Source organism: Calliopsis andreniformis, chromosome 2 (genome assembly GCF_051401765.1).
Source record: "Calliopsis andreniformis isolate RMS-2024a chromosome 2, iyCalAndr_principal, whole genome shotgun sequence".
NCBI classification, from domain to species: Eukaryota; Metazoa; Arthropoda; class Insecta; order Hymenoptera; family Andrenidae; genus Calliopsis; species Calliopsis andreniformis.
Genome location: NC_135063.1, coordinates 4,568,937 through 4,596,159, shown reverse-complemented (window position 1 = coordinate 4,596,159; position 27,223 = coordinate 4,568,937). Strand labels below are relative to the sequence as shown.

The following is a 27,223-nucleotide window of genomic DNA, read 5'->3' as shown; positions in this document are numbered from 1 at the left end:
ATATTCTCATTGTATAACGGTCAAGAGTATCACGTGAGCGCAAAATTGCAAACTTTACAGGAGCATTGATTAAGCTTAAGAATTAACCAATACAATTTTCATCAAAAGTAGATATTATGAATGAAAAGTAAAGTTTAAATCTCCAAAAAGAAAGGGAAAAACATATTCTCCCTTCTGTTTTAAATATTGTCCCTTCTCATCTGTTTTGAACAACGATAATATTCAAAGGACATTCGCTTATCAATATTCTCAACTCAACGCAGAATGTAGTTGTACCGCAACCATGCGACCCAGTTATCCTTTCGCTGGCCAAGCATCGGTTTCATTATCTAAGAGACCAATTAGTCACGCGACAATATACTTCCTCGACACCATTACATCAGTCCAATTAACAATCGCTCCAAGTATCACTCGTAATCGGCCGCGATCCCATTGAGTCGTCGAGACGGCCGCCTCCGCAAGCGCGATTCGTTTGTTCGTCGGGCCAGCATCTCGATTAAACGTGACACGTGACTGAATTCCAATGCAAAATGTGGCGGCCCAACGAGTGCGTTCACTCGTGCGTTATCCCCGAAACGTTAGTTAGCGATAGACGTTGCACGCGTTATCAGTCACCGCGCAAATTCGATATTTTCATTACTTTTTTGCTGTAACGCGTTGGGTCGCGGCGTCCAGTGTTCCTCGTTGCGAATCTTTGTGCTGTGAGGAAGCCACATACCGTCGCCACGATGACAGGTCTCTTCTTCGCTTTTGTTCATGGATTTTGAACCATTTGTTTTCTTATTCATTTTTGCCCCTGGTTTTGTGAGAGAAGTTTGTGATTTGCAAAGTGAACAGAAAGTTTATATTTAAGAAGCATTGGGGTCGTTTCATTTCTCTGGCTCATAGTATTGTCAATTACCACTATGCAATTGACGTATATACTTCAATTTTCATGTACTGTCATGTAATTATCTTCTCCTGTACAGTCAGAGTACAGAGTACTAGGCAATTCGGATCCAGAAATTTAAACAAATAAAATGATTTTGAATGTTTCGAAATTTGAATTTTTAAAACTTGCAACTGTTTGGAAGTTTGAAAGAAATTACATAATATTTCAATTTTCATACATCTCTGCATAATAGTTTTCTCTTGTGCAATAAGAGTAACTTGAATTTCCGCGTATCACAGCACGGTCATTCACCCTCAAGCAGTCAGAGTACTTTAACTTTCGTAATGAATCATGATGGACAAACTATGCTTTCTGAGCGAATTGCGTACAACAGTCATTGCGATGAAAAGCCAGAAAAGTGGAAAGTTCCTCCTCGCGCTCGACCACGTGTTCGACCACATTTCTGTGGCCACTATTGTGTTGGTTATGTGTTTATGCAGTTTTACGTAAGCATTGTTTCCGTGCACGATAAAACTGTTATCCCAGACCTCCTGGACTGAACAATATTCATGTTAGTTTGTTGAATGTTAATTTCAAGTGTAACACGTACTATTTCATTCGTGTTCCTCAATGTTTGTTTTATTTGGTCTTCGTGCGTGATTACGTGAAACTTGCGACAATTAACGTGTGTGTTTTTTTCATTATTGATATCCTTGACACTCAATAATTATGAAGAGTTGTCCAAATTCTTGCAATGTCTAAACTGCCCCAACATATGCAATTTAACATGTTGTAAACGTCTTGAATAATGTGCATATTTTTAGTATATATGGTTCACATGTTACTAATTATTCGCAGACTATCTGAGCGACGAGATGTCGGCAATCGCGCCGGAATTAAGAGTGAAGCGACCAGTCTATCAACAGGACGAACTTAATCACTTGTGCAAATATGTAAAGCCTAAAGAAGCGTGTAAGTACCTTCCGAGATCAAATCTGATCTCAGACTGGCACGTCGTAACGTATTTTCAATCAACCTTCACGGAATATTAGATCATTAACGGCGCCAAGATAGAACAATGCTTATCTACTCGAAGCAATCAGGGTATATGGATATCACTTTCCTGAAAAAAATTATATCTGGTTGTCACATGTTTAAGAGTGGCAAATGAAAGATTTCATACATCAGTTATTACAGCAATAGTCTTAAGTCACGTTTATAAAGTTTATCTAATGATGAATTGAAGAAAGAATTGACTTGCAAGACCTCTCTCCGATTGACTTGAGAGATGAAAGTCTTGCTTCATTTCACACTTCTAAATATTAGCAAATATTTGTTCCATTTGATGTCATCAATAAATAACAAATTTTAATGCTATATTCCTTGTGTCTGAAACCATCTTAAACATCCAATTTAACTTTCTTCTCAAAGTTCTATATAGAAAGAGTTAATTTCAATTGAATTGTACAGTTTTAAAGGACATATCAACGAGATGCAAGAAAATCAAGCCTCTGAGAGCTATAAAAAATTCGATACCGCTGATCGGCTGGTTATCCACGTACGATTGGAAGAATGACATATTAGGCGACATCATTGCTGGAATTACTGTGGCAGTGATGCATATACCTCAAGGTACGAACGTTTGCCAGCTGATTGTGCCAACTGCTATGCATAAAAAATACACTCGTCGAGTGAGAAAAACTCGTTCTACCATCTACGACACTTGTCACGAGTGTTTCGCAAATAGACTTTCGAAAAAAGAAAATCTGACTTAGCAACACTGTCTTGGAGAATCTAAAAATACTCTAGTTCAAAGACCATTATTATCTACTCTTACTAATGATCACGTGTGCATTATAGGAATGGCGTACGCTATTTTGGGGAACGTGCCACCGATTGTTGGCATCTACATGGCTTTCTTCCCCGTCCTTGTTTATGTCTTTCTCGGAACGTCAAGACATAATTCAATGGGTAAGTTACTCACATGGTTCAACGATTGAAAGACTGGCGTTATGCAAGGCGAAAACTTCAATGCACAGTGACAGGGGACACGTGCAGAGAAGTTCTTGTTCAACTATATTGTATTCTCTGCATTTCCTTCTAACTTTCATTTCATGCGCAAGTACTTTCTAACAGCGCTAGATTTATAGCGAACTTAGTACTTAATTTCTTTCCAAGTTTTATGGAATATTTTAATACGCGTAATAAATGACTATATCAGTGCCAAGAAAGACTGCACGTTCGTTTCGACGTTTGCAGAGAGCTGGCAAGATTTCTTTGACATTACGCATAATCATCCATCCATCAACGTTTAGTTCCATATTATTCCAATTAAGAACAAGTGGTATACGTTGAACCGTCACCGAAAGATATCCTTGACTCAATTTAAACCATTCCTTTCGTCGTGCTAAGGTACATTCGCGCTGATTTGCATGATGACCGGAAAAGTGGTCACGACTTACAGCTCCCATGAACACTTGATCAGCAATGGGACCAACATAGAAAACGAGGCAGTGTCCTCCACGGGCGATCGATATTCGCCTGTGGAGGTCGCAACCGCGGTCACGTTCACTGTCGCCGTAATTCAGGTAATTATCCTTTCTATTCCTTGCCATTGGAATAGGACGACGGCTTATCTACTACGTGCCATTTTCCTGCCCAGCTGGGAATGTACGTGCTGCGACTTGGAGTGATCGCATCACTCCTGGCAGATAGTCTTGTCAGCGGATTTACCACTGGCGCGGCGATCCACGTTTTCACGTCCCAGGTAAAAGATCTATTAGGACTGAAGAACATTCCACGACGAAAGGGCGCATTCAAATTGATCCTTGTAAGTATCGAAACGCATGTTAATACAGAATCTAAAGTCTGAAGTTTCAAAGTTTCGAAGCTGAAAGTTTGAATAGTTGAATCTCTAAAAGTCTGACTATTTGACTATCTGACTTTCCGAATATTCGAAAGTGTACGTCTGAAAACTCTGAAAATCTGAACGTATGACACTTTTAAAATTTAAAATTTAAAAGTCTAAAAATTCTGTACTGTGAAATTTGATGGTATAAACATGAATATACGACACACTATGACCCTAAATGGCTTCTTCTTCAAATATAATTTATTACTGGAATTAAGGCATCAAAGATCAATGAATCGCATTACATCGTTTAACCCAATTGTATGTACCCACTAAAGAATCTCTCATTCATATCTTACACATAGTCACAACTACTTATACGAATAAATATTAGATAATACTTTATTGATAACTCTGAATTAAAGCCCTGTTACGACTGCACGTCTTGACAATACTTTTCAAACAACTACATACATTCTTACGATAACATCGTTTACGATTGTCATTGTGATGTAATGGAGCATCTTTTGTTTTTTATTGTGATTATAACTAAAGCGCGGAGAATCCACAATATATGCGATTGTTAAAACAGCAATTAAGAATAATTATAGCGTGTACAATAATAATAAGGTACACCTTTTTACAAATTAATTCTAAGTGCTTCTCTAACGTTTCTACGAGAAACATCATCAATTTTTTAAAGGAAATACTGTGAAATTAAACGTCTAGTTTCTTCTTATAAAAAAATAGGGTTACTACAAGAAGTATCATTAAAAATCGACTAAGAATTCTTAATAATACCAATTCTACCAAAGTCTACATACTAACTGCACATTACAATCCTTGAAATTTACTTTCATGCAAATTCGCCCTTCCTTCAGCACTTAACGAGCCATATCCATGGACCTTAATTTCACATATTTGCTTACATGTCTACTCACGCGTACCACCCAATCCGAATAAATGAAATAGCATTATGTCGTTACACGTTCCGCAGAAAAACGTAATCCTTGAACTCATAACAGTTCGATTTCAATCGAACCACGTTAAAAATTGCACAAGGAAAACCATTATTTCACAACAGATCTAACTATAATCAAAAGTTGCGACGAAAGACCAGTGCTCCAATTTTGGTCTTCCCTGAACAAACGTCGTTTCACTTGAAAATTTACGAGTCAGCCAACCGCATTTCCGGTTTATTTTACACCAACAGACCGAGAATAGCGCGCAAGTCAATAAGTAAAAGCGGCTAATGCCAATGGCTCGTCGGTTTTACTTTCTTTAATGCCAAATAAGTAAACCATAGCCGTCAGTATATAACGCCAGTGATCATTTTGCTCGTTGTCGTTTCCGACATGTAATACGCTCGCCTTCAGGGAATTCAATTACCGTTTCGAGGAGTAGACAGGCGAGCGTAACGAAATTACGAAGGAGCTGCCACGAGTGCTTTAAATACCGAATGAAATTCCACGGGGAACTTTCCATCAGTGATTGTTTACAACTTAGAGAAAATACAGTTATTGATCCTTGATATCGTTTGTTTCAGACTTACGTGGATATCTTCAAAAACATCGAAAACGTTAATGTGATCGCTATTGTGCTCTCCTGCATCACCATTGTCATCCTCGTTGTCAACAATGCCTTAAAGGTTGTCCTAAAATGATGAATTAAACGTCAGATTAAAGAAGTAAATTAATCTCTAGTAATGATAATGAAATGTTTGTTCTAGCCGAAGGTTGCTAAATTAAGTCCCTTCCCTATCCCTATAGAGATGCTGGCGGTGGTGATAGGTACGGTTTTATCAATCTATGCGAATTTAGATGAAGCTTATGGTGTTGTTACTGTGGGTCATATACCAGTCGGGTAATAAAAATTCGTTAAAAAATAACATTGATAATTATTACATGGTTCCAGTTCAGTATTTGGAAATTAAATAAGCAATCTTTTTTCTCCTCAGATTGCCACCTCCATCCATACCACCGTTGTCTCTGGTACCTAAAATTTTAATAGACAGCTTCGTCATTACTATGGTCTCGTACACCATATCAATGTCTATGGCGCTGATCTTCGCGCAGAAACTTAACTACGAAGTGGACTCGAATCAAGAGCTAATGGCACAGGTATGTACAAGAACCTAGACTGTTCCACGCCATTAGATAATTCAATTTTCTTATAGCGATCGTTTCTATAAAACATTATTGTTCTGATCCTCGACCTGATTATGCTTTCAAGGCACTTTTAAATTGAACTTGAGGCCCAATCACGTAGTCTGTATCCAATGATAATTAACTCATTGCATTTAGAGCTCTAATACGAATTCTATGATTCGAGTCACGAATGGCCTAGATTCTAGATCGTCGATGTTGCCTCTTTGATTTAGCAAGGCTGACACCTTGGCCGATTTAACGCGGAAAGACGCTGATCAACAGCACGATCAATATGTAAACGGGATAAACTCTAGGTTTACTTTGCATTTAAAACAATTCTAATTCGATGCGTTTCAGGGTGTTGGTAATCTCGTTGGATCCTTCTTCTCTTGCATGCCATTCACAGCTTCGTTGTCCAGATCCTTGATTCAACAGACTGTTGGTGGACACACTCAATTGGCCAGCGTGATATCGTGTGGATTATTGATCAGCGTGTTATTATGGATTGGTCCGTTCTTTGAACCTCTACCAAGGGTAAACGATTATATCTGATTTTTGATAAATGTAAAGTATAGTATGATAATGTTATAAATAAACATGATAAGAATCGTCTGCCTTGATAAGTGTGTTTTAGCCAGCATAATCGTGGTAGCGTTGAAAGGAATGCTGATGAAGGTGACGGAGTTCAAGAAATTCTGGAAGCTGGACAAAGCAGACGGAGTCATCTGGGCAGTGACATTCACCAGCGTGGTTCTGTTGGACGTCGAATACGGCCTGTTGATCGGAATCGTACTATGCATAGGCAAACTGATCCTCGTCTCCGTGCGCCCTTACACCTGCACACTCGCTCTAGTACCTGGTACTGAGCTTTATCTGGATACCAAGAGATATAAAGGCGTATGCAGTAATAGCAGTCTCTTTTATCTTGCTTTCTTCCTCCTCTGCATTTCTCTTTCTCTTTCATTTCTCTTGACTGAGAGTGTACTTGTTCTTCTTTTGTACCGTAAATTTCATGAAAAGAATCTGCTTGAACTACATTTGCTATGTAAGATTCTTTAACGTGGAAGTCGTGTTTTCCAGACTGTAGAGCTGCCGGGCATAAAAATTTTTCACTACTCTGGCAGCTTGAACTTTGCTTGTCGACAACACTTTCGTGATGAGGTGTACAGAGCCACTGGGTTGGTGCCACGTACGGAGACGAGTGGGAGTTTTAGGCACGACGAGTTAAGAGAAATTAAAAAGGTGAGACTGAGTTATTAAATATCCAAAAGACTAAGAAATTTGAATGCCACAATGTTTCGAAATTTAAAAGAATGAAAGTGATCATAATTGAATACAATAGAACTCCATTTATCAGACACGATTGGGGAACAAGGCTGTTTAGATAATTGGATCTGTCAGATAATAGGAGTTCACGGATTATCCCCTACTTCGCTGTTTATTCGTTCATATGATTGGAGTTTCATATAACTGGATTTTGCTGAATAACATGTTCAGTAAACCAAGTACTGTGATGACATTGCGTTAGTTAAACGGAGTTCTACTGTATTTAAAGATTTAAAAACTTGAAAATTTTGAATGAATATCCAATTCGAATAACCGAATACCAAGAATACTTGAATACCAAAATACTCAAATACTTGAATAATTATAAACACATGGTGGAATACTCGGATACTCAAATACTTGAATACTCTAACACTCGGATACTAGGATACTTAGATATTCGTATACTCAAATATTTGGATATTTGAATGCTCAAATGTTTAGTTATACGAGTGTTTGACTGTATCAATACTGGCTGTCTCATACTTAATAATAAATTGCGCCGCACATCCGAGATGGAATAATCAATCTTTCCTCATCACATGACGAGCTGAAAGGTTTCCTTTCACAGCGAGAAAGAGAAGACGCAACGTTGCGTTATCGATCACGTGAACGTTAATTTCCTGCTCGTTACGATTGCAGCTGCGAATCCTGATACTGGACTTCAGCGCGGTGAGTCACATAGATCTGGCGGGCGCAACGACTCTCGGAAACTTGATCAACGAATACTGCGAAATCGATATATCCGTGTATGTCACGAGCTGTTCCGGTAAGTGGAATCGATCGAACCATGTGGTTCGCGGCAGACACGATCAGCTGAAAGCGGAAGCGATCGACGATCGTTGCCCGCGATAACATAGGCTCGACGAGCATTCAAATACGCACGTCTGATTCGACGCATTGTAGGCCCTGTGTACGAGATGATGAGAAAGTGCAACCTGTCGGAATACAAAGGGGGCCTGTTCGCTGTCTTCCCTACCGTTGCAGACGCGGTGCATTTTGCAAAATGCAACATCGAGCTGTCATCCACGCCCGCGTGGAACTCATTCGAGGATAGTTCTAGCGCCAGGCTCTGACGTGGAATACTAATTGCTCTGGCTGGCAACATTCATTCATGAAAATCTTCCTCGATCGCAATGACACTCTTCACGCGCGATTTCATCTTTGATTGTCACCCTTTGATCTTTTGATACTCGAAAATTTCAATTCTGACAACGACATCGTCGTATGTGTGTTTTATCGCGCCCCTCATTAGTTTCCATCCGTGCAGAAAACTGTGACACTGTTGTTATTCAAATATATTTATAAAACTTGAACTTACATCAATACGTTGCTGTATATACTGTTGCCATATTGGAAATAATGCATTTATATTGTAAATAAATGTTACTGTAAATATCGCTACTTATAAATGAGTCGTTTACAGGGCAAAGTGATTAACTCCACTTTTTGACTTTTTTTAAATTTTAGGACTAAAGCACTTGGTTGATACCTAGCGTTTTACATTTAAAATAAATTTCTTTTACTTTAATTTTGTGAAGTTAATCGATTTATCAAATGAGTGGCTCAAATAAGACACATTAAGCCTACGTCTTAAGCGTTTGTCTGTACTTAAAATACGAAGGAAATTTTGATTGGAAACTGTACAAAATGCACATCAACTTTTGTCATTGATAGTTACGGCACTGTAAACTATAGAACGTATGTATTATTTAATTTATGTAATAAGTAGTTACGTATTGTGTTAGTTAATGTAAATTATTTATGTAACAAGCATTTATATACTTTGTAAAATACGAAAAAATAAATTGTAATATTTATATACTTGTGACTTGTAACTTTATACTTCCTGCTCCTTTTCTCGTCTATGATAAAGAAACTTACTAGCAAGTATTAGAAAGTATAATACATATAACGTGTTAATATCGTGATAATATATCTAGGTAACAGTATTCAATGAGGAAAGCTAATTTCGTAATCAATTCAATAAGTTCCGTGAACAAACATACACGTTTCTGAATATCAGTTTATTGATATCAATTAGACTCGATACACACGAGTGATATTTTGATGCACGATCTCATTGCGATCATTTTTTTTGTCTTTGTTGTTTGTAATTGGGAAAAATAAGGAAAAATATATGACCGCAACAAAGTCGTGCGTCAAAATATCACTTGTATGCATTGGTCCTCAGAGTTCGATATACCGATCACTTGAATGTATTCTAAAAAATGAAGTATACTTTTCTAATGAACTACATCCATCTCGAAGAAACTTCAAAGATGCAAAAATACTATAGTTTGTGAAGATTTCGAATATATCTAATAATCTTTAATATTCAGTATTTTAAATCTTAACTAGACGAATTATCTTCGTCAAAATTCGCGCCATGAAGCAACTGAAACGTCATCTACTGGTTGGCGTCTGCGCAAGCAACGTCAACACTGTGACATTCTGCGATCTTATCATTTCCAAACAGAAATTCGGTGCATCCTTTTACTATCGTTGCCACGTTCTATTGTTTGTTTACAATGAGTTCGTGGATACAGCACATTAAATCTATTCCTACTCATGTGGTAAGTGTACCCTATTCTCATTGAAATAATGTAAATTTCTCTCAATGTATGAACAAAGTTGTAGTGTTAGGTTATGTTTCCCAGTACAACAGGTGTTCTCATGTATTTGTATAAATACTCTTTTCTAAACTCAATAAAAACAGTTTGGTGACAGGCATAATTTTGTTTTCAGGACTATGAAGGCCAAGCTCGGGCAGAAGTGTTGTCAAGGATTATTATAACGCTATTTGGGGTAAAATATGTTTGAAATATTTGTATGCTGTGTGGTTTGCATAAAATAATCTACATAGGTTTAATTTATGGTTATAGGTAGTTGGATTAATATGGGGCTACATTATCCAACAATTTTCCCAATCAATGTATATTCTTGGGGCTGGATTTGTGTTAGCAGCTCTAATCAGTATACCACCGTGGCCAATGTACAGACGCAATCCATTGGACTGGCAAAAACCACAGACTGAAGTGAATGTTAAACCAAAGAAGAAGAAATAAGTTGATATTACTTGAGACTGTATTTAAATGTTTTGTTATAAAATGCTATAAATGGTACTTGTTCGTACAAACAGAGAATGAAGGTTTCGAATATCATTCTACACTTCAAATTTTCTTTTTATGACATAATTCAAGAACCTGTGAGAGCAACTGCAGAAAAATAAAGAATTTTTCCTTATAAATGTATTTAAAATGACCCAAATAAATGAGATATTAAAAATTATAAAATTTGACATTTTGAATTAATAGTTACACTTAATATGTCATTAAATCGTAGACAGTGAATCATCATGTATATGATCATATTCAGAGTGTAAGGCTTATGGAATATAAAACTTATGTACTACTAATTAAAAAGACTGTCTTCCTTTTCCCATCAATAAACTAAAATTAGATAATATAATTTATAAAATTACTGATTAATATCCCTTCCCTAGACGTCTATTACTCTTTCATGGACTAAGTGCTGAATGATTCGCAACTCCAGCCAATCGGCTACTCAATCTTATTTCAAATTCCGCGCGTGCCAGCGAGTGTCAATTTCGTTTTTGAATGCTACCTATCATAACACATGAATGACTTACCACAGTTGCGTGTCACTGCGCCGTTAGAAATGCGTTTTCTAAACGATGACGACATATACATGACTTCGTCAACACCTTAAAAAACAGACCGTATCTAATTAATAGTTTCTGTCTAACTGATCGGTGACACGATCTAAGGCACGAACCGCGATGTAAATTTCGATTGCAACCGCTTCCTATAGTCGAGAATTTTAAAGATGGCGCTAGGGAGGGGTTGAAACGTGAAGGAATCTCGTGGCGCGAACTTGTGTTTCCAAAATAACGTTTAAAGCAACTTTATAATCTACATTCTCAACAACAAAAATCACATTTATATATTATACCCTTCAAAGACAATTTCGTTTCAAGAATGGAAATCGACAAATTGAAACAAATAAAAATACTGAACATTGGAAAGATTATTGAAGCATTTAAATGTTTGAATACTTAAAAAATTAAATATCTAATATATCAAAGTTTTAAAATTTGAATATTTGATAATCCAGAGTATAATAACTGTATTATTCTATTTGATATGTGATATGAAAAATTTACGTTTGAATTCAATTCACGATGTACCCTCACATGTTAGATTCCCCTGAATTTTAAAAGAGAAATTCACACTCGAAGGCATTAGAAAGCCCAATACACGTAACGGGTGTATGCGGTGTACATATATGTAAAATGATAAGCCAGAAAAATTACACAACTCGTCCAACTAATCGTAAAAGCGTAGAACAACGTAGTACGCTTCAATTCCCTGCTACCGATTACGCTAATATTTTGGTCACGTGACGAAACTTATTTTTCCGCTGATATTATACAATCTTATTTTCTAGAAAATTTGATTTCTGGAGACTACTTGCACAAGACTTAACAAAAATCGAAAAGCATATCACAGTTTATATCATAAAAATAAATGTACACTCACAGAAAAGAATATTCATGCTAATAAAAAGTTGATCTTCAAAGCCGTCTAATGATCACAATCTTCATTCGTAGCATTAACGCGTCACTAGTTTATTTCACTCATCACACGAATAACTGTTATCAGAATGCATGAATTAATAATAATATTTATACATTTCTTACTAGTTACTATGTTTTAACTAAATACGTCGCAATTAAAGGCTTGGAAAAATACGATCTATGAATTTTAATATCCGCGCTGACAATGTAACTGTATCGTTTGCGGTCCACGACCATACTGAAGTTCCTGTATTTCAATGTCAATACGTACAGCCGGTACGTCGCGCGTCGGTCTTATTTATTTACGATGAGCTCGTGGATACAATACATCAAGTCAATCCCGACGCATATGGTGAGTTTACAAACGAACTTTTAATGAATTTTAATGTATAAACTATTCAAGTATTAAATGACTTCCGAAAGATGTTTTCATTTGTGCACGGTTAGGTTATGTGCCGTTAGATGTCAAAACGCAATAAGACACCTGCTAGTAATTGACACATAAACAATTTCAGGACTACGATGGCCAGGCGCGGGCTGAAAAATTATACAGGATTATCATAACACTATTTGGTGTAAAATATTTAATTTAAAGTATTTTCGTCATATTGCACGTATATTTGAAAAATGACACAACTTAAAGAAGAACGTTTTTTAGGGAAAGCAAAACAGTATTTATAAGTTTAGGAGAAAATTATTTAATAAACACATAACATTGACATGAAGAGTACTTTTACTTAATGACAGTTATCTTACTTGAATTAATTAAATAATTTTTTTGTCACTATAGAAATAATTTGTAATTTACATTTCAAGAATTCTTTGAATAAATTCTATAATTTTGATATTTAACAACTTTTTATAATGAATAAAGGTGAATTTACTAAACTGATTTATAGCATGTAATTAAAAAAATCATTTCTTGAGTTGTATCACTTTTCAAGTACATGTGTAATATTTAATTTATAAAGTATCATTTTTATGCTTTTCGTTGCACCTTTGTAGGTAGTTGGTCTAATATGGGGATATGTAATTCAACAATTTTCCCAAACTATTTATATTCTGGGTGCAGGGTTCGTAATGGCTGCTATAATCACTGTACCACCTTGGCCTATGTACCGCCGTAAACCATTGGACTGGCAGACACCACGGACTACAAGCACAACCAAGTTGAAGAAGAAAAAATAGTTTATCTCTGTTTGTGTTTCTCCTTAAACTGGTACAACAGTACGATAAGAAGCGATACATTGTATGATTAGAACTCTGTACTTATGATTGGGAGTGTCTACAAGCAGCTCAGAGCTAATCAATGTTTGGTATTTGACCAATCACTGTTACCTGTAATACCATTACCTCATGCAATAACAGTTTTGTAATTAAACCACTATGTACTATATTGTCTACACCTAGAATTCATAGAGTTTATTTATATTTACATGTATATTGAAATAAAATTAAGTAAAAGTTTCTGTTATACACAAGAGAGTATTGTTTAATGTTGGAAAGTAATGGCTATTGCGAAATACTGCACGTGTGGAGATCGATGTAGACGATCTCGTTGACCCGTCCGTATAAAATATCGAGCCGTTTCCCTTCCGCTTCGGAACTCCACTTCTAGTTATATAATAACACTTACAAGAGGAAAGAGTCGGTCTTTAATTCCTGATTCGGTAAATTGCCGTCTATTCAAACAATTAATCATCGTTTATGATTATGTCGCATACCGTGCACCACCCATTTGGATCGACTCCAACGATTGACTTTCATCGGCCACGTTCCTCATTTTCTCCCGTTGCACGCTAACCGAAGCATATTTCCCTCAAAATCGACCTACCAAGTGACTTTCACGGGACAGAAAGAAGAGGTAGAAATGTTTTGAGATACGGTGGGGATGATTGCAGCCGATCCTTACGTAAACTGGAAGCGATTATAGACACATCGAGAACACCAAATGCCGCAACAATTGGCCACTGCTTTGTTTTCTTTGCATTTTTCGGTTTGTGTTCTCCTTTCGTCACGAATTGACACCGCGCCGTAGTTTTGTCAGTGGACGCGAGAAGGAATGTCAAACGTGAATCTTGCACAACAAAGAGGGTTTCGTTACAGGTCTGATGCAAATGAATGTCCTTTTTCTGGAATCGTTCACTGGTCCAAAACAAGAAATTTCAATATTCAGTATGAGAAATCCTTAAGCAATAACTGTTAAGAAACTATTCCTATCGGAAAGGACAAGTGTTAAAGAATTGAGGAATCAAAGACAACTGTGTAGTTCTACTGAGCAAGATATCCTATTTAACATGCAAAGCAGTAAAGGAAGTGAACTATATTCAAGGTTGAACTGTAATCCGTTCATTTTACTAGATCCCTCTATTAAGAGCTCACATTACCAAACGACCGCTTTCACGAAGCACATTGAGAATGGTCCCCTTCTCCTTGAAAGAGGTGGACCCAAATCCGAAGAGCCGTTGTGTAATGGCGATGAGTCTGGGCCTCCACAAAATCACCGCGAATTGCGTACCTTTCTCGACTCACCTTGTTACTGTGTACAAGATACGCTCTGGTATATAGAGGAGGGTTACGAAACGCTTTCTCCCTGTATGATGGATATTTTAAGTATGCAGCCTGTACCGCTTCCTGCAACACTGACTGACCCAACAGTGCATGGACGAAAAAAATGGATGCAACCGATTTTATGCCACCGTGTAGCATGGTCTAGAATGTCTAGATCATTACCTTGGTCTTAACACTGACTCTTTTCTCACAAGCAACCAGCGATCATGTGGAAAGCGGGGGAATCGGTTCGCCACGTCTTGCACCGGAAGTGCATGAAATTCGAACTCCACGGATCATTAGCTGTCACATCTTAATAGTGGAACTCCGATACACTTGCTCGGATATCTCCAAGGAAATTGTTAATATGCAGTCTTGAATTATATCCAGCGTGTCTTAAGAATTTTAGATATTTTAGAAATTTAGAGAATTTTATTTTTTCTGGAACCTCTATTGAAGACACAGGAAATTGCAACACAGCTGTTTAATTTCCATCTTTGCATTTTATACTCAATTAACACAGCAAAATGTATATAAGAAACGCAAATTTGCAATTCTTTGTTTCGTGCTCGACAGGCTGCATGGATTACCATTTACGGGAGTAAAAGCGTTTCGAGGAAAACATCTTGGAACACCTCTTAATAATGAGCTACTGCAAGGTATTATATTGCTAACAATAGTAACCTGTAAAAAGTAAGAAAACGATTATGAACGAAACTATTGACCGGAAGATGAAAGTTTCGCAATATTATCAAGGAAGAAGGGGTACGAAATAAAACCTCTAATCTTTCTGCAATTTGATGTCCTTTGTTTGTCGACAAGAAGAAAATATTGGGATACATAGTTTGTTATTAAAGACTTCATATAATGGGTGTTTCCTGTTCCACTTCGCGCTGGGTTTCAGTCGACCAACAGTGAGCTGGTTTACAATTCCAGTGCAATTAATAGGTAATAAATGAGAGCGTTTATCGTATGTGCTAGCGTTGATTATATCATCGACTGGAGCAATGTCAACGTTTCCGTAGTGTCTATAAAACGTCACGAAGAATTGGCCTTTTCACTGCGTTTCGACATTTTGCAGGCAACACGTAATCAAATTTCTCTATTTCGTAAAAAAAGCATATGAATATGTCAATGAATATTAGTGGTGTAATAAAATTAGTCTGATGAGTTGGGGCTAACTTGAAATAGTTTATTGAAGAAATAACTAATTGCTTTACTTTAGTTTCAATATTGTTGTAGCTGCTTTTGGTGAGAGAGGAAACTAATTTAGCATTAAAATTTGGATAAACTAAGTAATAAAGAAACTGTTTCTGCGGACCTTTTGAGTGAAATCGATCACGTAATATAGAATATTCCATCTGACTAAAAATGTTGCGTGAAATCGTAGTGACTTATCATTCGAAGTCTGAATGAGGCATAATTTTTCGATTTCGAGGCGCAAAATATTGAAAATCAGGAAGGCGACTTTCACTCATTACTGTGAATGTCGAACACTCTGTATCTTAATTAATATTCTTCTTAAGTGCTAGACTGCATACACACCGTTAAGGATAGGAATATTTTTCTGAATGACGGAGCTTACTTGTTACAAATATCTTGAATGCATTCCGTAGTAAATACCCTCAGAACACTACTGAAAGGTCAAGTGTTAGTCGCTCGTGACTTCCATGGCGAGAGGTCAATAATTCACCAATCAATCCATTAACCCTTATATCAAGCTAGGATTACTTAAAGTTTAAATTTCCAAGAATAGGAATTCAATAAATTGAAACCAATATATAAAAAGCTTTAGAAAATTTTTTAATGAAAAATTTGAAGAGTTCCAAATGTGTGGATTTGAAAATTCAAAAACTTGATTACAGTTGTGTCGAGGTCCCTAAGTGACTCTACCTTGATGTAAGAGTGTTAATCTAAGGGTTAATTGTTCTTGAATATACACATGCACCTTCGCTAATATTTCAGTGCGTGACATCGACCCTAAAGGGAATGTCTTACCGTTTGCTTAATACTTTTTTCATTTATCGGAGTCGGACACGTGCCATACGCACCGTACACGGACTGTTACGCAGCCGAGGGAACGCGCGGAACGAGCGTAACCAGAGGTGGCCGCTTCCTAGCTTTTACGTAACCGTTAAGTCGAGCGACTTTGCTCTCCCACCCTGTGTCTTTTCACCGGGTGGTTTTGACCACCTCGGTTCGTCCTTTATAAGCACACATCCCCGGCCGTCCAAAGCCAGAAACGTATCGACACCCGTGAAACGGCGCTCGTGTGATCGACGTTGCTCGATTCCTCCACTTCCATTTTTTTCTTCGTCTTCTCTACCGCTCGATCATCGAGTAGGAGTTTCGTTACCGAAAGAAGAACTCAAGAACCTCAACAGCCGACCAAGATGCGCTCCCAGACCATTGCTGTGAGTAAATCGTTGCACGGTGGTTGCGCGGGAAACTGTGAACGGGACATGATCCCCAACGTACAGAAAATAAGTGGAATTATGTGCGGTCGTCGATGATTGAGATTTTGGTGCACTTGTCGGTCGGTTTTGCACGCGTTGTGTACCGAATTTAGGTAGAAGTCTTCGTTGTTGTATTTCTTGCTGGCAGATTGACATAGTATCCTTTTGTCGAAATGATTTTTTGTAACAGAGGAAATTAATTTTGAAAGTGGTGGAATTTTATGATCACGAAATTACGAATTTATACATTTTTGTATATATTTTGAAACGCGAGAAGTTCCTAAAATTGTGCAGAAAAGCTTAAATAAACTTATAGAGATAAAGATAGATAAAACATATTCAAATTTTGCTGTATATATTTTTCAAGTACCTTTTGTAAAACAATTATAACTGTATATATACTGAAGCTCGTTGTGATTCTATCTGTAAGGTCATTTCAATCGAAGTATGATTAAAATTAGAGCAAGCTACTTTCACTCTATCGAGGCGCGATTGCGCGAAGCACGTAAGACGAGCAGTGAAACTTCAAAAAGAAAAGAAAAAATACACCGTCGTGCATATAAACGACTAGGCGTCGTGTCGCGTTGCGCTTTCCGCCTTATGGACGGAAATCACAAATTCACATTCGTGTTGCAGCTAATCGTGTGCGGAATACTGGCCGTGGCCTTGTCTTCGCCTGTGCCAGGTTACCACAGGTAAGCTGAAAATGTGTCTCGTTATCTTTCATAATTTTCTCATCATTACTTACGCCGTATAAAAACAGCAATAATATTTTTACAAATTCGTGACACGAACATTATCGACATTAAATGAATTACAAAGTTAAAGCAAATATTTTAGAAACTTGATAATACTGTATGTTCAGATGTCATATGAGTGAAGAGCGTATGAACTCGTTGTTATGAAGAATCGATTGTTCTTTTTCAGTTCACACCACCACGTTCGCATCCACGTGCCTTATCATGTGCACACGGTCCATCATCATCATGTGAAGAAGGTGCCTGTGCACCACGTTGAAAAAGTGCACGTCCCTGTTCCGATTCCGATCCATCATGTACAGAAGGTACATGTCCCAGTGCCGGTTCACCACGTCGAAAAAGTTCACGTGCCTGTGCCGGTTGTTGAGAAGGTGCATGTACCTGTACCTGTCCACGAGGAGAAGCCATGGTGGTAATGGGAGCGCTGCACATTTCGGCTTGTTATGTTTAGGTGAGTAAAAAATAAAAATTGAATTTAAATGAAGTAAATAGTATACAGTTCATTTTTGAATTGAGAAGAATAAATTAAACCTAATTTGTGTTAGTAGTAAATAATATCTTTTGTCATCTTACTGTAGGTTATAAAATGGAGGCGTTCGAGTTGCTAGAATTTCATGAATCATCGACCAAATCTCTTCCAAGAAATATATACACTAGAAGAAAAGGGAAGCAGATAGTACAAAACGACTCGAACCGCCTGCATTAGTCACTTAAGTATGTAAAATAGAAGTTAACGTCACTCTGTGCACATGTGTGTACTTAGATCAAAGACACTTGTACATACTGTATTATGTTACATTATTTTTTTATACAATACACGTGTTTGAACAAATATGTGCATTCTATAACATTCCTATACTCCTTATTTTCCTAACTATTGAATAGATTCCTTTAAAAGCAAATAAATCATGTCAATTTTTAAAATTTTTTATTTTACGTAACATTATAATATCTCAACAACCAACAGTAACAATTAAATATAAAAGCAACGAAACAATGATAACACATGTACATTATATACATGAAAGCTTGTTAAAAAAGGATTTCACAAACTCCATGAAGTCAGAAAGGTCGCTCCAGCATTTTACCACTCTTCTATGTGCTCGTGTCCGTCATCTTCTTCCTCCTTGTGCTTTATGTGAATCTTTTTTACGTGCGTGTGATGATGTTTATGAATGAGTTCTGGTACATGAATGACGAAGTGTGTGCTGAAAGAACGTCGTTGAGAATCAAATATATGATTTCGAGAATAACTGACAGGTAGTGCCAAAATTTCATCGAATATTTACTGTTCATGACCACCACCCCCAGGAACAGGCAAGGAGGACACAAGAGCGACCGAGAGAATCAGCATGAGAAGGAAAACCTAAAACAGAAAAAAGGAAGATAAAATCTATACAGAGAAACTTCGAGAACCTAGATCAGTGTAAAGACTAAAGTAAATCGTTTATGCAGCAATGTAAATTCAGGTGAAAGTGTTAATGATACGATAAATCAAATTGAAACAATAAGCCTTTCTTCAGTAAAATTATCATGTCATCAAAACGTACACTTATTGTTTGCCATCCATCAAACTTTTATGTTATTATTAGATATAATTTCAGGGAACCGTTCCCATTTAATGTCCACTTTAGAGTCGTCAGAAAAGAGAAATAAGTACGTTCCAAAGATCGAATTATCAAAGAAATCGTCACTATTCGTGAAATATGAAATAATTTTTGCAATTGACACTTTCATTCTAACACGCAGATTTTAAGAAAAAGGGCTGAAAGCACAAAACGGTAATGAAGAAGAAAATATCGACACCCACGCGTGTTCCCAACTTCTCCATGACTTCGCTCGTCTGCCTCACGTGTAATCTTGTGTTTTCAAAGGCTGCTGCACTTCTGGAACTAGAAGACAGAACCCCAGCATGCCTTATAAACGGAAGCATAATCAGTGAACGGTATAGAAACGAGCTAAGTATTTCCTACGTGCACCCCACCCAACCCTGTTCACTCTCACTTGGGATTGCATGAAATTTCACGTGCACCTTCTATCATTGTCGTAGACACCTTCGTGTCATGGATGTTTCACGTTCCATTATGGACCCAGGACACTTTCTCAAACAGTATCTTGGAGTATAAAGACTGTAATCGACATTTTAAGAAAACTAAACCATTTTGAAGTATAAGCTCTGTATTGTGTTTAACTATGTTTGATAAAAGAATTAATGTTTAGAATTTGATAATTTTATGTTCGTTATTATCCCTATCTAAATCATTATTTTAAGTATATAATTAATAAAGTACTTTTAATAAAATACTTTTATTACTGTCATCACGAACGGCATTTACTCACCTGAAGGCTTTCATTTTGTTAGAAGATTAAGTATAATTATAGTACCACGAATAGTAGCCTTGTCTATGTTCAACTGCAGAAATGTTGACATTGGATGATTGACTAGAAAGTTAAAGTGTTAAGCTTGATTGTTTGTTATGTTCGATTGATGCCATTTTCGCGCGAAAAGAGGTGAAAACGTCCCTTCGAGAATCATCTATTGGTCTGCAGGTTGTGTCCACTTTCTCCACCTTCTGTTACTATAACAAGAGTAATAACACATTGTCGTAGCTTACTGTCTATTAACATACTGTGCTCTCATAAAAACCATAATATGAAAAGAATAAAATATAAATAAAAGGGAAACAAACATTTTTAAAAACTGATGTCTACAATTTCAAGGGTGAAATTATCAATAATTGCTGAAGACATTCGAAATTTCACGTTCTCATTTGTTTTACGCCTATGGATCGAGGAAAGTAAATGGAGAATTACATCTTTTTTTCAAACAAGTAGTCCTCCCTCTACTGCACCGGCTACTAGTTACAATTCTTATCAATATTTCCACGACTAATGAAAGTATTTTAATTGGCAAAACAACATTGAAGGTTTTAACTGGGAAAAACAGGAAATCGACTTAAAATGAAATAATACTGTTCACTACGTCATACATTTCGGCAGTAACCGATACAGACAATTTAAGGAAATATCATTATCTATAACAAAATATTTATCGTTTAATGTGTCTGATTAACGCCACTACTTACTTCCTGTAACAACTAATTACTATTAATTACTACAAACTAGGGATCAAATACTTCCTTTAAGGTATTCCTTGTTACATCCTTATGTAGAAAGTTCAATTTCCAGACTAATCAACAGGTATGCAATTATTTTAATTGCTTTATCACTAAGCTTCCGGCAGAACGCTATTCATTGTGAAAAGAATAACACTAATCGTTATCAATTCTTTTTACTTTAACTGTTCTGTTATATAAAGCGATGATATTTCAAAATTGTTTTACATTATTATTCCTTTAATCTCATCAATTTACACTATCAATTATCTGCTTTTTATTCTTGAATTTTGATGCAGAGCAGATACTGTTTCACTGATGGCTATGGAATGGATTAAGTATGCACAAAATAGATTAGCCACTAATTAGTAATACCAATTTAGTCGATAAAAGATGTATCTTATAATTTTTTTTACTTTTTGTTTAGAAACTTAAATCATTACATGCTAATTTCCGACTAATTATAGAACGTGAAAATTCTGAACCGTCATGGATCAAGAAGAGCAAAGCCGTGTTAACTGCGATATAGCCGATGGAAGCAAACGAGTGAAATTGTTTTCCTCTATATACTATAACATCTGCTGTCTTTCACTTTCTGCTTACTTTCCATTACGAACTAATCCCCGCGCTCCTGAGCAATTATATCGCTCGAGAAAGATCATTCCATTGTAGTGGATATACGTTTTCTACGATATGTGAATCATCCTTCAATTTTCCACGATCAAGTGCTTCCTACGGTGATTATCTCGATTAGTAGGTTTGTCGCTCTTGATCATGTTGCTCATGGTGAAGACAATCTGAATTGTCTAAACTAATTATGTGATAGATCATAGGACGATAATCCGTGAACGTGGGAACAAAGGATTTATTATACAATATATGACAGTGTTGTTATTTTCACCAAATTAAATTCTACTTTCCCATTTTTTTAAAGTGAATAATTTAAATGCATACTTTTTTATCATTGTGATTTCTACAAGATTACTTTCTCTTTCTGTTTTTTTTTGCGAAGTGAATGCTACAGTATGAGCATTTTCTACAATGTTTTCTCTTTGAAGGTCACGAAGTAAAGTTATAATTTAAAAAACATAAAAAATATTTATTATCAGTAATGTAAAAAAGCAGTATTTACAGAGCAAATAGTATATACAAAATTCAACAATGGTAACAAGTAAATTACCACGTGGATGAGTCGCCAGTGCAAAATGCACGTACGAAATCATTACAACTTCGCAAGAGATTGTACGATTATTACTACTTATAATTAACCACTTTAACAATATTACGATCTATGTCACACTTTCTTGAATTCAACTAAAAAGTATTCCTCTTCATTTTTCAGAAAAAGTCTTTCGTCAACGTGTTATTGTTGAAAATTCTTTTACAAGCTCAAAAGTATTCTCAGAAACTATGACAATGATCCTAATACTTTAACTTAATATTCAAAGACATCCTTTCCTTTTTCTAACAATTTCCTAATACTGTTTCACAAAAAAGAAAATAAAGGAGAAAATCGCGGAGACAAACGTGACCAAGATGAAAGAGCGAGATTCGCAGGAAGAGGAATCGATCCCCGTGGATCGTCGCTTCGCTACTTTAACTGGCATGTTGCACGTTAGATCGCGATCGAAAGTCACGAGACACTGATGATCGCGAGATCTGAACGTGACTTGTTGATCGCCGATAGGCTCGACGTCGGAAGTCGGTCAAACTGAACGGAAAAACAGCAGTCGCCGCTTGATCGATTTTATTTCTTTTTATGGTAGCCTGAGAAGCCGCCACCATGACCACCGCCGCCGCCGCCGCCACCACCGCCGTGTCCACTCGAATAAGAATCGTAACCACCGCCGGAGCTGTATCCGCCGCCGCCATGGCTACTGAAATGTAAATTTCACATCAGTATCTGGGTGAGGTATCTATTTCGATAGGTATTAAATGTTTCAGAAAAGTGATATGTGTGCTTACCTGCCACCAAAACTACTAGATCCAAAGGAGTGATGATCGCCTCCTCCTCCATATCCACCACCACCACTTCCTCCGAAACCTCCACCACCATGACCGCCTCCGTATCCACCACCGCCACCGAAACCTCCACCACCGTGGCCACCTCCATATCCACCACCTCCTCCACCGCCGAAACCTCCACCACCATGATGATCGTCGAAGCCTCCACCGCCTCCTATGTCGTCATGTCCTCCAAAACCACCGCCACCGCCGTATCCACCACCGTGGCCTCCACCAAATCCACCACCGCCGCTTACACCGAAACCTCCACCGCCATGATGATCGTCAAAGCCTCCGCCGCCACCAAATCCACCACCATGGCCTCCACCTCCTCCGTATCCACCACCGCCTCCGAATCCACCGCCATGGCCTCCTCCGCCTCCGAAGCCTCCACCGCCATGACCTCCTCCGCCTCCACCACCATGATGGTCGTCGAATCCTCCGCCACCGCCTCCACCGTAACCTCCTGGACTTGATATTATGATATCTCCGTGGCCACCTGAAATGATTCCATTGTTAGCATTTTTGTAAGAGAAAGTTAGTATTATAACTTTATTTGATTCTTTTCTTGATACCTTTCTGTCACAAGTCAGGGAATTCTGTGATTAAAAAAGAATCTTTGTAGAACTGAGAGTGAACTACATTACAGTGTCAAGATCACTTATGGTGCTCAAGAAATAACATGTTATTTACGCCACAACTTGTAGCAAGGTTACGGTCAATGTCTACTCTTGTAAGTGTAATTTGTATGATCTAGTATCGTGATACAGTGAAAATGAAAAGTGAACTTGAATGGTTTATGTATTCGCGAAATTAGCAAAATAATCGTCGTCGAATCGAGTCGGAAGTGAAAACCTATGAAACGTGTTCCACGACTCAAGCACTGTTAAAGAGTACAAAGAAAAATAGTTGATGTATTCTCTACAAATCAGCAAGCCATTGCTGTTAACCGAACGAGAATATGAGAAGAGATTTCACCATTATTTGCTACAACGTTGGGAAATAATTCTCGATTTTCACGAATACTAAGCGAGGTTTTTCTTTCGCTCTTGGAATAAAGAAAAGAAGATTCTAATGTTGCATAAGGCATGTGGAACATCCTTTCGCTTTTTCTCACATTAAAATGCAACATTATCATGAAAAGAATCTCTAGTTTTCACAAGAAAATATGTACTCTTACCTCCAAAGCCTCCTCCACCTCCATGGTCGCCTCCTATGTCATGTCCTCCTCCAAAATCGCCTCCCCCTCCAAACCCTCCTCCATGACCACCACCGAATCCTCCACCATGTCCTCCCCCATGTCCTCCTCCAAATCCTCCGCCATGTCCTCCTCCAAATCCTCCGCCATGACCTCCTCCAAATCCTCCTCCATGACCACCTCCAAAACCTCCCCCATGTCCTCCTCCAAATCCACCACCTCCTATATCAGGGCCACTAACTACAATATGATCACCACCTCCTCCTCCGTGGCCTCCTCCAAATCCTCCTCCATGTCCTCCACCTCCTGGGCCACTGAATTCAATGTGACCACCACCTCCTCCTCCGTGATCATCTCCTCCATGGTCTTTTATAACTTTTATAACTTTCTTCTCGTCATGCTGGATTATTTCCGGTACGTGGATCCTGATGTGTACACTAGAAAGTTAATGGATCGTTTTTGTGCTGAAGCAATTATCGTTTTCGCTGGAACAGGATTCCGATGATACTTGCAAGTATCACTCGATCATAATACTCACTGTTCATGGCCAAAGGTGGCAAGTGCAGTGGCTAATATCGTCGCGAAGATGAGACACCGCACCTATGGAAATACAGATGATTCTAGCAAAATGTTGACTTTAACGATGATTTCTATAGTCCCTTACTTCTATTATCCTATACTCGAGTCAGCGAGAGGAGTCAGCAGATGTAAACAATGCTCGAGCTTAACATCGATCACGTGCATGCCACGCAAAAATTTTGTGTTCTTTACTGACTCGTCTCGTTGACTCGAGTGTAACTCCTTTATCAGCATAAACACTATTAATACTCCAATTATTCTATTACTACATTAAAAGCCACAAAAAAGTAATCCCATCACTTTACAAGTAACTCCCTCATACCCCATCACCCTACGACGACAAATCCCAACTATTTCATCCCCCTAAATTTTCAAGAATCCAATTATCCAATCTTCTGGAAGCTTCTTACAGCAAGTTTCGCCTCCATGGTCCTCTCCGCGATCCTGTCCTCTTCCTCTTCCTGCTCAGCACGCGACGATGGTCAGGAACACACTGTCATATATATCCAGCAAGGATCCTGGCTATATATAGTGGACCCGAAGGAAGTACCGGAAGCGCGGCAGGTGGGGAGCACCGAAGATCGGTATCCAACCAGCGGAGGAGACTCGAATTGAACGGTGCTCCGTGCTAGAGACCGCTGCGTGTATTATGCCTTCAACGTGTACATATCGTCAGAGTGCCATTCTCCTGGTGTGTTCTGGGGACCGTTGTGTGCGTGGCTGCACAGGAACGGCCGTGACCTAGAGCCGAGCACCAGAGAAATTCACGCTTCGGGCGGTCTTTAGCCTTCGTGCCCTCTGGGGTAACAGGAAATCGACGACAGGCTACTCTTCCCAGGCCATGAACGTGGAACTGGTCCAGTGCGTCTTGAGGGCATTCCACTTTGGAGACTTGGGTGATAGTATATTTGGGTATCTCAGGAGGGAAAGGTATCACGCGGAAGCTGCTTTTTTTTGAGCATTTTAAAGTGAAATGATATGTTAAGATTTCAACTGTGACACGTTTCGAGATGCGACTTCCGGATGGAGAGGATTGAAAATAGTTTTAAAGATCGAATTTTGAAAGTTGTTTTATTGTTTATATTATACTCTTGACGATACAATTTCCAGAATTAAGGTAGAAGGATTCTAAAGGATTCTAAATTATTTAGAAGGATTCTAAAAAAATGCAAGGAATGAAATTATCTTCTGGTCGAATAGAAGATTGCATTTTGATGCTAGAGATGGGTTCTTATGGATTACAGTAAATGCAAATCGTCTGATTTACCCTTTGCTTTCGTTTTTTATTGACCACATGGATTTTAAGACCGGAAATCCTTTCGCGATTTCTCATCCGTATATTTACTAATAAAATATTCAGTTTACTTGAACCTCCCAGTGAGCACAATTTTTCAACATTTTATTATCTTTAATGTCAATCTCTCTCTGTACCCGTAAATCTTGGTTTCACTTCTCCGTTATCATTAGCAATAAAAAATGAGAAATTTTTGTGTAGCAGAAACTTGAAGATGTAAAGATACATGCTTGAGATTCTTCCTTTTCAGACGAAACGAGGCAGTGATTTCAACGCGTGGCAAGAGATATCATCCACGTTCGCCGTGCAAAAGCCCGCATTTTCCATTTCACTTTTCATTCTGTACCGTGTGAGAACGTCACTGTGTTGGCAATGCTCGCTCCATTCGATGCATCAATTTACTTTCCTCCTAGGTTGCATAAATCGGTGGACAGAGTATGAGAGCAGGCGCTTTCCCTGATTTCCAGAATAAAATGATGTGGAGAATATCGCTCTAGCAATGCGCATACTATTCATCGCGATCGAGTTTGATATTTGGTTCCATACGAGGCAACTTGCTCGAGAGAAAAAAGTATTAATGCAAGACAACGTGCGTGATATTTCTATACAGAGTGTTCATAGATTCAACCATTAGATTGCGCTACGGATCTTTATACAATTATGGAAAACTCCATGGGCAAAAGAATTGTAGAATTTGCATAATGCAAGATTGTAAAAAATATTGAAAATTAAATACACTTTATAATGTTTGGAAGGTGAAACACATCTTTAATTAGGTACCATTTTTTTAATTGTGTTTATGAAAATAAGAAATCTAGACTTCCGCAGTTTATTCATGATAGGCATTAATTTTGGACGAGCATTGCGAAATTTAAAAATTCGTTTCTTCCGGTATGTTAAACGAAAGGTACCATTAATTTTGCGATCCCACTTTTTGCGTAGTGTAAAATTTCGATACACGTTTGTATTATGAATTTTTTCTGACCACCCTGTACAGTAGAGTGCATTTTCTCTTGCCTCATTTGTTACCGATGGATGCACTTGATCAGTAGTAAATTTGTCTGTTCCTGTTACTAATGGACCTCATAGAACACGCTTGCGAGAGCAATATCAAATTCTCTCCTTTCCAGTTTTCCCTTTTGTGAAATTCACTTGTTGCTTGAACAACATTAACTGGCTCCTTTGTAGCCACAGACAGGACTTATATCGATATATAACTAAATTTTTTTACATTTAAGAATCAAACATAGCGTTTTTTTATAGAAAATACAACTTCGCATAACGTAATCTTATTGCCAATAAAATTACTGTTTAATCAACCAGCCTTTCTTGCTCCGCGTAACTTTTTATTTCAGGAAAGAAATATTACGTGTAGAACTAACAATACAGTTACAATTACAGCACAATTTGTGCCTTTCTTGGCGTAAGAAAATGCAGGAAGCGATCGTTGCATAAGTTCACGTTGCTGTCGAA

At 37.7% G+C, this 27,223-nt stretch overlaps 6 protein-coding genes across 11 annotated transcripts; 4 read left to right on the top strand and 2 right to left on the bottom strand.

Moving 5' to 3' along the window:
- The first annotated feature begins 544 nt into the window (after positions 1-544).
- On the top strand, positions 545-9,011 carry LOC143188084 (prestin). Of its 5 annotated transcripts, none has more exons than XM_076392141.1 (14): positions 557-735; positions 1,730-1,843; positions 2,342-2,503; positions 2,732-2,842; positions 3,284-3,459; positions 3,534-3,701; positions 5,269-5,370; positions 5,458-5,585; positions 5,680-5,842; positions 6,227-6,403; positions 6,494-6,766; positions 6,950-7,111; positions 7,838-7,964; positions 8,102-9,011. In XM_076392141.1, the coding sequence occupies exons 1-14, from the start codon at positions 729-731 to the stop codon at positions 8,269-8,271; spliced, it is 2,040 nt and encodes a 679-aa protein (XP_076248256.1). In that variant the 5' UTR covers positions 557-728; the 3' UTR covers positions 8,272-9,011. The 5 variants fall into 5 exon arrangements, 4 of the variants coding, with proteins under 4 accessions (XP_076248256.1, XP_076248255.1, XP_076248257.1 ...); XM_076392140.1 differs by having other exon boundaries at positions 558-735; positions 5,452-5,585; XM_076392142.1 differs by lacking the exon at positions 557-735 and adding an exon at positions 1,540-1,558 and having other exon boundaries at positions 5,452-5,585.
- Positions 9,012-9,647: 636 nt separating this feature from the next.
- On the top strand, positions 9,648-10,638 carry Spase12 (Signal peptidase complex subunit Spase12). Its single transcript, XM_076392156.1, has 3 exons — positions 9,648-9,771; positions 9,944-10,003; positions 10,081-10,638. Exons 1-3 carry the CDS (start codon positions 9,727-9,729, stop codon positions 10,261-10,263), a joined length of 288 nt encoding a protein of 95 aa, XP_076248271.1. The 5' UTR covers positions 9,648-9,726; the 3' UTR covers positions 10,264-10,638.
- A 1,125-nt stretch (positions 10,639-11,763) lies between these two features.
- Positions 11,764-13,269, top strand: LOC143188094 (signal peptidase complex subunit 1-like). 2 transcript variants are annotated; one of them, XM_076392157.1, is made up of 2 exons: positions 11,764-12,147; positions 12,868-13,269. In XM_076392157.1, the coding sequence occupies exons 1-2, from the start codon at positions 11,976-11,978 to the stop codon at positions 12,981-12,983; spliced, it is 288 nt and encodes a 95-aa protein (XP_076248272.1). In that variant the 5' UTR covers positions 11,764-11,975; the 3' UTR covers positions 12,984-13,269. The 2 variants fall into 2 exon arrangements, with proteins under 2 accessions (XP_076248272.1, XP_076248273.1); XM_076392158.1 differs by having other exon boundaries at positions 12,076-12,147; positions 12,801-13,269.
- Positions 13,270-16,635: 3,366 nt separating this feature from the next.
- LOC143188091 (uncharacterized) lies at positions 16,636-18,273 on the top strand. Its single transcript, XM_076392154.1, has 4 exons — positions 16,636-16,759; positions 17,438-17,496; positions 17,729-18,010; positions 18,138-18,273. The coding sequence occupies exons 1-3, from the start codon at positions 16,739-16,741 to the stop codon at positions 17,973-17,975; spliced, it is 327 nt and encodes a 108-aa protein (XP_076248269.1). The 5' UTR covers positions 16,636-16,738; the 3' UTR covers positions 17,976-18,010; positions 18,138-18,273.
- Positions 18,274-18,643: 370 nt separating this feature from the next.
- On the bottom strand, positions 18,644-19,701 carry LOC143188332 (uncharacterized). Its single transcript, XM_076392538.1, is given in 10 exon segments — positions 18,644-18,767; positions 18,849-18,925; positions 18,959-18,992; positions 19,048-19,076; positions 19,135-19,252; positions 19,303-19,324; positions 19,370-19,418; positions 19,461-19,561; positions 19,564-19,594; positions 19,669-19,701. Coding segments are annotated over 10 exon segments (618 nt in total).
- A 2,721-nt stretch (positions 19,702-22,422) lies between these two features.
- On the bottom strand, positions 22,423-24,884 carry LOC143188331 (uncharacterized). The gene is made up of 12 exons (XM_076392537.1): positions 24,867-24,884; positions 24,779-24,819; positions 24,596-24,721; positions 24,542-24,551; positions 24,416-24,477; positions 24,133-24,314; positions 23,860-24,099; positions 23,617-23,828; positions 23,448-23,562; positions 23,341-23,404; positions 22,641-23,258; positions 22,423-22,552 (listed from the first exon to the last, which is right to left on the bottom strand). Exons 1-12 carry the CDS (start codon positions 24,882-24,884, stop codon positions 22,423-22,425), a joined length of 1,818 nt encoding a protein of 605 aa, XP_076248652.1.
- Between the last annotated feature and the right edge of the window lie 2,339 nt (positions 24,885-27,223).

Coding starts and splice junctions, on each gene's coding strand:
- LOC143188084 (XM_076392140.1), top strand. Junction 3,702..5,268: donor GCGCATTCAAATTGATCCTT/GTAAGTATCGAA, acceptor CGTTTGTTTCAG/ACTTACGTGGATATCTTCAA. Junction 7,112..7,837: donor AGTTAAGAGAAATTAAAAAG/GTGAGACTGAGT, acceptor TTACGATTGCAG/CTGCGAATCCTGATACTGGA.
- Spase12 (XM_076392156.1), top strand. CDS start 9,727: ATGAGTTCGTGGATACAGCACATTAAATCTATTCCTACTCATGTG. Junction 9,772..9,943: donor AATCTATTCCTACTCATGTG/GTAAGTGTACCC, acceptor TTTTGTTTTCAG/GACTATGAAGGCCAAGCTCG. Junction 10,004..10,080: donor TTATTATAACGCTATTTGGG/GTAAAATATGTT, acceptor TTATGGTTATAG/GTAGTTGGATTAATATGGGG.
- LOC143188094 (XM_076392157.1), top strand. CDS start 11,976: ATGAATTTTAATATCCGCGCTGACAATGTAACTGTATCGTTTGCGGTC. Junction 12,148..12,867: donor AGTCAATCCCGACGCATATG/GTGAGTTTACAA, acceptor TTCTGGGTGCAG/GGTTCGTAATGGCTGCTATA.
- LOC143188091 (XM_076392154.1), top strand. CDS start 16,739: ATGCGCTCCCAGACCATTGCT. Junction 16,760..17,437: donor TGCGCTCCCAGACCATTGCT/GTGAGTAAATCG, acceptor TTCGTGTTGCAG/CTAATCGTGTGCGGAATACT. Junction 17,497..17,728: donor CCTGTGCCAGGTTACCACAG/GTAAGCTGAAAA, acceptor GTTCTTTTTCAG/TTCACACCACCACGTTCGCA.
- LOC143188331 (XM_076392537.1), bottom strand. Junction 23,259..23,340: donor TTATTTCTTGAGCACCATAA/GTGATCTTGACA, acceptor GACTTGTGACAG/AAAGGTATCAAGAAAAGAAT. Junction 22,553..22,640: donor TCTAGTAGTTTTGGTGGCAG/GTAAGCACACAT, acceptor TTTACATTTCAG/TAGCCATGGCGGCGGCGGAT.